At 42.8% G+C, this 7,623-nt stretch overlaps 1 protein-coding gene across 2 annotated transcripts in view; it reads right to left on the bottom strand.

Annotated features, from left to right (window-relative positions):
* LOC112074365 (T-lymphocyte activation antigen CD80) overlaps positions 1 to 7,018 on the bottom strand; it is a 38,933-nt gene extending 31,915 nt beyond the window's left edge. The window contains exons 1-4 of one of the 2 annotated variants that reach the window (XM_024141557.2): positions 6,829 to 7,018; positions 5,049 to 5,080; positions 4,513 to 4,556; positions 3,299 to 3,610 (exon numbers count right to left, since the gene is read on the bottom strand). In XM_024141557.2, coding sequence (XP_023997325.1) covers positions 3,299 to 3,610; positions 4,513 to 4,556; positions 5,049 to 5,080; positions 6,829 to 6,831 — 391 coding nt within the window. In that variant the 5' untranslated portion in view covers positions 6,832 to 7,018. The other variant, XM_024141556.2, reaches the window with a different exon arrangement.
* Between the last annotated feature and the right edge of the window lie 605 nt (positions 7,019 to 7,623).

The raw sequence follows: 7,623 nt of genomic DNA, 5'->3' as shown, positions 1-7,623 counted from the left end.
TATTTCTATTCAGTAGAAGGGAATCTACCAGACAGATGAGAGAAAGGGCAAGTGGCACTAGATTGGGAAGTAAAATACAGAAGTCACTACCCCTCACTACCCACCACAACCCACAACCTAACTCTCTGGCATATCCTCCCGTGACCTCTCTCCCTCTCTCAGATGTCACCATGGTGATAGGAGAGGTGGGCGGGGCTGTGACTATCCCTGTACCTCAGACATCTGTGAGAACGATCTGTCTTTCATGTACGTACAGAGACCTGGTTCCAACGGAAATAATTCCCAGTTCATTAATGGCTACCATATGAATAAGGTCTTAGACCCTAAGGAGTACACTAACCGTACGGTACGAACCAAGACAGCTAACAATGACGCTGTTGAGTTTATTGCCGTCAGATGAGGGGCTGTACGAGTGTCACATTCAATACAAAACCAAGAAGAGCAGGAGAACATACAGCTCAATGTGACAGGTAAGACTTACCTAGTTCAACTCTCTTTCCTGTGTTTTGTTTAATTCATTTTTCTATGTGGAAACATGGCTTTCTGGATGAAAGAGAACATTATTTTTTGCTGTCAGATGTGTGCTTGTAAAGCCAAACCATAGATACATTCACTAAAATAAAATACAAAAGAAAGCTGTAAATTGGTTATCACTTAGACAGACTGTCTCTCAGCTCTGAGAGAGAGAGAGCGTGCTGTTTGGCTATCACTTAGACAGGCTGCTCTCAGCTCTGACAGAGCAGAGAAACGTGCTGTTTTTGGCTATCACTAACAGGCTGCTCTCAGCTCTGACAGAGAGAGAACGTGCTGTTTTGGCTATCACTTAGACAGCTGTCTCTCAGCTCTGAAGAGAGAGAACGTGCTGTTTTGGCTATCACTTAGACAGGCTGTCTTCTCAGCTCTGAGAGAGAGAGAAACGTGCTGTTTTGGCTATCACTTAGACAGGCTGTCTCTCAGCTCTGACAGAGAGAGAGAAGTGCTGTTTTGGCTTCACTTAGACAGACTGTCTCTCAGCTCTGAAGAGAGAGAACGTGCTGTTTTGGCTATCACTTAGACAGGCTGTCTCTCAGCTCTGACAGAGAGAGAACGTGCTGTTTTGGCTATCACTTAGACAGGCTGTTCTCAGCTCTGAGAGAAGAGAGACGTGCTGTTTTGGCTATCACTTAGACAGCTGTCTCTCAGCTCTGACAGAGAGAGAGAACGTGCTGTTTTGGCTATCACTTAGACAGGCTGTCTCTCAGCTCTGAAGAGAGAGAACGTGCTGTTTTGGCTATCACTTAGACAGCTGTCTCTCAGCTCTGAAGAGAGAGAAACGTGCTGTTTGGCTATCACTTAGACAGGCTGTCTCTCAGCTCTGAGAGAGGAGAACGTGCTGTTTTGGCTTCACTTAGACAGACTGTTCTCAGCTCTGAGAGAGAGAGAGACGTGCTGTTTTGGCTATCACTTAGACAGCTGCTCTCAGCTCTGAAGAGAGAGAACGTGCTGTTTGGCTATCACTTAGACAGCTGTCTCTCAGCTCTGACAGAGAGAGAGAACGTGCTGTTTTGGCTATCACTTAGACAGCTGTCTCTCAGCTCTGAGAGAGAGAGAACGTGCTGTTTTGGCTATCACTTAGACAGGCTGTCTCTCAGCTCTGACAGAGAGAGAACGTGCTGTTTTGGCTATCACTTAGACAGGCTGTTCTCAGCTCTGAGAGAGAAGAGAAGCGTGCTGTTTGGCTATCACTTAGACAGGCTGTCTCTCAGCTTCTGAAGAGAGAGAACGTGCTGTTTTGGCTATCACTTAGACAGCTTTTTTTTGGTCCTTTTTTCTTCAGCTTTCTTGAAGAGAGAAGAGAACGTCTTTTTTGGCTATCACTTAGACAGGCTGTCTTCAGCTCTGAAGAGAAGAGAACGTGCTGTTTTTGGCTATCACTAACAGCTGTCTCTCAGCTCTGAAGAGAGAGAACGTGCTGTTTTTGGCTATCACCTAACAGCTGTCTCTCAGCTCTGAAGAGAGAGAACTGTGCTGTTTTGGCTATCACTTAGACAGGCTGTCTCTCAGCTCTGCAGAGAAGAGAACGTGCTGTTTGGCTATCACTTAGACAGGCTGTCTCTCAGCTCTGAGAGAGAGAGAACGTGCTGTTTGGCTATCACTTAGACAGGCTGTCTCTCAGCTCTGAAGAGAGAGAGAAGTGCTGTTTTGGCTTCACTTAGACAGACTGTCTCTCAGCTCTGAGAGAGAGAGAACGTGCTGTTTTGGCTATCACTTTGACAGGCTGTCTCTCAGCTCTGAAGAGAGAGAACGTGCTGTTTTGCTATCACTTAGACAGGCTGCTCTCAGCTCTGAGAGAGAGAGACGTGCTGTTTTTGGCTATCACTTAGACAGCTGTCTCTCAGCTCTGAAGAGAGAAGAACGTGCTGTTTTGGCTATCACTTAGACAGGCTGTCTCTCAGCTCTGAGAGAGAGAGAACGTGCTGTTTTGGCTATCACTTAGACATGCTGTCTCTCAGCTCTGACAGAGAGAGAGAACGTGCTGTTTTGGCTATCACTTAGACAGGCTGTCTCTCAGCTCTGAGAGAGATGAACGCTGCTGTTTTGGCTTTCACTTAGACGACTGTTCTTCAGCTCTGAGAGAGAGAGAGCGTGCTGTTTTGGCTATCACTTAGACAGGCTGTCTCTCAGCTCTGACAGAGAGAGAGAACGTGCTGTTTTGGCTATCACTTAGACATTTGCTGTCCTCTCAGCTCTGACAGAGAGAGGAGAACGTTCGCTGTCTAGCCAAAACAGCACGTTCTCTCTCTCTCAGAGCTGAGAGACAGCCTGTCTAAGTGATAGCCAAAACAGCACGTTCTCTCTCTGTCAGAGCTGAGAGACAGCCTGTGTAGGTGATAGCCAAAACAGCACGTTCTCTCTCTGTCAGAGCTGAGAGACAGTCTGTCTAGGTGATAGCCAAAACAGCACGCTCTCTTTCTCTCAGAGCTGAGAGACAGCCTGTCTAAGTGATAGCCAAAACAGCACGCTCTCTCTCTCTCAGAGCTGATAGACAGCCTGTCTAAGTGATAGCCATAACAGCACGCTCTCTCTCTCTCAGAGCTGAGAGACAGTCTGTCTAAGTGATAACCAATTTACAGCTTTCTTTTTGTATTTTATTTTTAGTGAATGTATCTATGGTTTGGGCTGTTACAAGCACACATCTGACAGCAAAAAATAATGTTCTCTTTCATCCAGAAAGCCATGTTTCACATGTGGGAGAATAAAATAGAAAAATGAATTAAACACAAACACGGAAAGAGAGTTTGAACTGAGGTAAGCTTACCTGTCACATTGAGCTGTATGTTCTCCTGCTTCTTCTTGGTTTTGTATTGAATGTGACACTCGTACAGCCCCTCATCTGARGGCAATAAACTCAACAGCGTCATTGTTAGCTGTTTGGGGTCTACTTTCGTACGGTAAGTGTACTCCTTAGGGTCTAAGACCTTATTCATATGGTAGCCATTAATGAACTGGGAATTATTTCCGTTGGAACCAGGTCTCTGTACGTACATGAAGACCAGATCGTTCTCACAGATGTCTGAGGTACAGGGGATAGTCACAGCCCCGCCCACCTCTCCTATCACCATGGTGACATCTGAGAGAGAGGGAGAGAGGTCACGGGAGGGATATGCCAGAGAGTTAGGTTGTGGGGTTGTGTGGGTGTGAGGGTAGACATTAGGCAGGGTCTTTTTTGGTGACTTCTGTATTTTACTTCCCAATCTAGCTGCCACTTTTGCCCTTTCTCTCATCTGTCTGGTAGATTCCCTTCTACTGAATAGAATACATCATGGTTCAGATAATCTTACTACAAATCAAATCTCACAGAGACAACATACACAAATACACACATACACTGAGTGTACAAAACATTAAGGACACCTTCCTAWTATTGAGTTGCCATCAGAACAGCCTCAATTCGTCGAGGCATGAACTCTACAAAGTGTCGAAAGCGTTCCACAGGGATGCTGGCCCATGTTAACTCCAATGCTTCCCACAGTTGTCTGGTAGGCTGGATGTCCTTTGGGTGGTGGACCATTCTTGATACACACTGGAAATTGTTGAGCACGAAAATCCCAGGAGCGTTGCAGTTCTTGACAAAAACTGGCACCTACTACCATACCACCGTTCAAAGGCACTTAAATATGTTGTCTTCCCCATTCACCCTCTGAATGCCACACATACACAATCCATGTCTCAATTGTCTCAAGGCTTAAAAATCCTTCTTTAATCTTTCTCCTCCCCTTCATCTACACTGATTGAAGTGGATTTAACAAGTGACATCAATAAGGGACATAGCTTTCACCCGGATTCACCTGGTCAGTCTATGTCATGGAAAGAACAGGTGTTCCTAATGTTTTGTGCACTCAGTGTACATGTAGACACACACACAAACTCAGCCACACATCTTCAACAGTAAAGSTCTGAAAGATAAAGTCATGGCAGGTAATGGCTTGTTTGTTATGATGTCATGTTCATGTCACTTGGCTCACCACTTACCTTTACTTTGAAGAAATGGCAGCGATACCAGGAAGAGGACACACCTGTTGGAAACCGTAACAACAGTACAATCAGCCGAGTACTGTTAGGTGAGGTCACTGTCAGTATTACAGTAGCATTCCTATCGTATAATTACATATTAGTCATTTAATAGGATATTTCTTATACTTATTTCCTATTAACATAAATATTACTGTCCTTTAATTACTGCCACAATACCCTCTAAGTATGAGACTCCAGCTTTCAGGAAGGTATACTGTACCTGGAAAGCTTTAGCACTCAGAAAACAGAAATGATTTCCATTTAATTCGAGACCCACAGCAGCATGCTGTCTATCAAATACCATCACCACACACACACACACCAATGTAAACAAAGGTGTGAAGAATCGTGACTCTAGATAGTGGATAGCAATACAGGTATATGTAAATCAAATTCTTTGCAAATAACCAAGATTTAGAGATATAAATATAGCTCAGGCACAATCCCGCCATATTAATAATGATCCCACAGTATAATAAGTGAGCACACCTTACCGAAGTAGCCATTGCATAAACATCCCATAGACCTGTAGAAACCACACAACACACACACACACACACACACACACACAACACACCACACACACACACACACACACACACACACACACACACACACAACACACACACACACACACACACACACACACACACACACACACACACACACACACACACACACACACACACACACACACATTAGATCAAACAGTTAGCACCTCACAGCCAACGATCAGATTTATATCATGAAACACGATCATAAATGACGCAGAGTTTGCTTATTAATCCTCAGCTAATATAGTGATATAAAAATAAAGTTATTAAGAAAAATCTTCATTCTATATTTATCATAAAAACAAAATGAATGGGCATTGGGGGAAATTCTGTCTCCGTGGTTACTTTGTTTCTAATATTCAGTCAAGAGAAAACCCTTAAAGGAAATCCCAAAACAGGGAGTTACTTCAGGAAACATATTGTTCTCTTTGGGCTGCAAGTACAGTAGGCAATAAGCAACCATAATTGCTATGTGTGGGTAGGCCTATGCTCAGAGCCCACTTTTTCTAAAGTGATCTATCTTTCAGCTATGGGATAGGATTAAATGCACACAAATAGAATGATTGGACGGGTTGGTGCTGTACTAGTGCCTCCAGATATTTGTGGTTATGGTTAATGATTCCTCTCAGGGATAGGTGGTTAAGGATAGATGTCTAGAGTTGTGGGTTTGACTGGTTTAGTGTCAATCTGAAGACAATCAGTCAAACACTTCCATTACTCAGTTGTGTGTCTTTAACACATTCTCTTGGAAGTAAAGATTTTATTATGCGTTAACTACTTGCGAATAAAGACATACAACTATTGCATCGATGGAATATGACAGGCCAGAGGAGGGATATGTGRGGGGACAGACTGAGGGAACTACGTAGCTTGTCAGATAAGTTTCTAATTAATAAGCCAAGGGGAATCTCCAGAAGTATAGAGCCCCATTGTTATGGTATCAGCTTGTAGGATGAGTTTCATTAATACAGGGGACTGTATCATCAATAGCACAACTGTGTAAAATACAAGTGRAGTAAACTAAATATATTGCTAGGTGGGTTCGAGCCCTGAATGCTGATTGGCTGAAAGCCGTGGTTTTTCACGGTATGACAATACATTTATTTTTACTGCTCTAATTACACTGATACCCAGTTCATAACAGCAATAAGTCACCTCGGGGGTTTGTGGTAGATGGCCAGTATACCACAGCTAAGGGCTGTATCCAGGAACTCCGTGTTGCGTTGTGCTTAAGAACAGCCCTTGGCCGTGGTAGATTGARGCATAACATAAGCATGCACGTGTTWACATTAATGGTCCACTGAGCATGTTGCAGACAGTAGTCTCACACCTATAGCCATTCTGACACAATCAGATCAGATCTTTTGCCAATACTTGTCATTTTCTGTGGGTCCTTAGTCTGTTATCTGTATTTCTCCAGATACTACTATCAACCCAAGAGTATGATTCAAATCGCTACAGCTATTGCTTAGGTTAATAACCCCAAAACGCCAACAGCCTCCATTCATTTAATGACATGATTTATACTCACAGTTGTCTGTTTCAGTAAGCAAAACTGAATACCATCTATTCTATTGCATTGKTTAGTTAAAATGTGTGTTGTATTCTCTAAGTAAGGCTACAACAACACTAGTACATCCACTACAAGCCAGTCTGGAAGAGCTGTACATATTTGTAACAGCTTATAAAGCCTATAATGGTGAAATAAAGGCATTCTTACCATGTCCAGGCTTTGCCTTTCTTAACAGCCGGAATTGAGTGTGAAGTCGGAGAGGTTGGTTTGTCAAGTGTTCTCAGCACACGCATGCAGTTCTTCATTGCAAAGCATGCTGGAGGGTGTGGTCAGGGGAAGTCGTTTCGCTTTTGTAGTTTAATAACCTTTACTACTATGGCAAAGTGAGTAATGTTATCAGGATATGGTCCCTCACCACAGCAGTGTTTGTTCGTAGTTGTGTGTGTGTGTGTGTGAGTCAATTATGTATATAAACCCTAGATGGCWTTGGCCATTGAGAGGGTTTGAAGCCACCGGTTGGCCATATTTGCCCTCCCTAGTAGAAATAGTCCTCCATATAAATGAATGGAATTCTACAGTATTTAAATTAAATGTTTCAAGYACAAAATAACTAGTATTTAAGTATGTTTTATTGTTGTAGTGGGGACAGTAACATTATTAATACAAAATGAATACTTTTTATGTTTAGCTTACATATAATTTAAAAGTATGAATTAAAGTGCCTGAAATCGAATAAATGTCAAAAACGAATGTAGACATTAATAAATGACTTTCCATAGCTCCCATAACATTTTTTTAATTTTTTTAAATTTTTTTTACAATTGAGGAGGAGTACCAAGATGGCTGCCTGGTGGCTTCAATACAGCACCCCGTCGGTCACCTAATGTTTATACACATCATTGTTGTGTGTGCTGAGGGGGTGGGGGTCAGTTAATGTCACAGACAATTGAAACTCTCACTTCCTTATAAGTATATGTCACCTAAACTCTACAGTTCTCCGAA

Source organism: Salvelinus sp. IW2-2015, unplaced genomic scaffold, assembly GCF_002910315.2.
Source record: "Salvelinus sp. IW2-2015 unplaced genomic scaffold, ASM291031v2 Un_scaffold2604, whole genome shotgun sequence".
In the NCBI taxonomy this organism is placed as follows: Eukaryota; Metazoa; Chordata; class Actinopteri; order Salmoniformes; family Salmonidae; genus Salvelinus; species Salvelinus sp. IW2-2015.
Note: the sequence above shows the minus strand (reverse complement) of the source record. Positions and strands in the feature narration are given on the sequence as shown.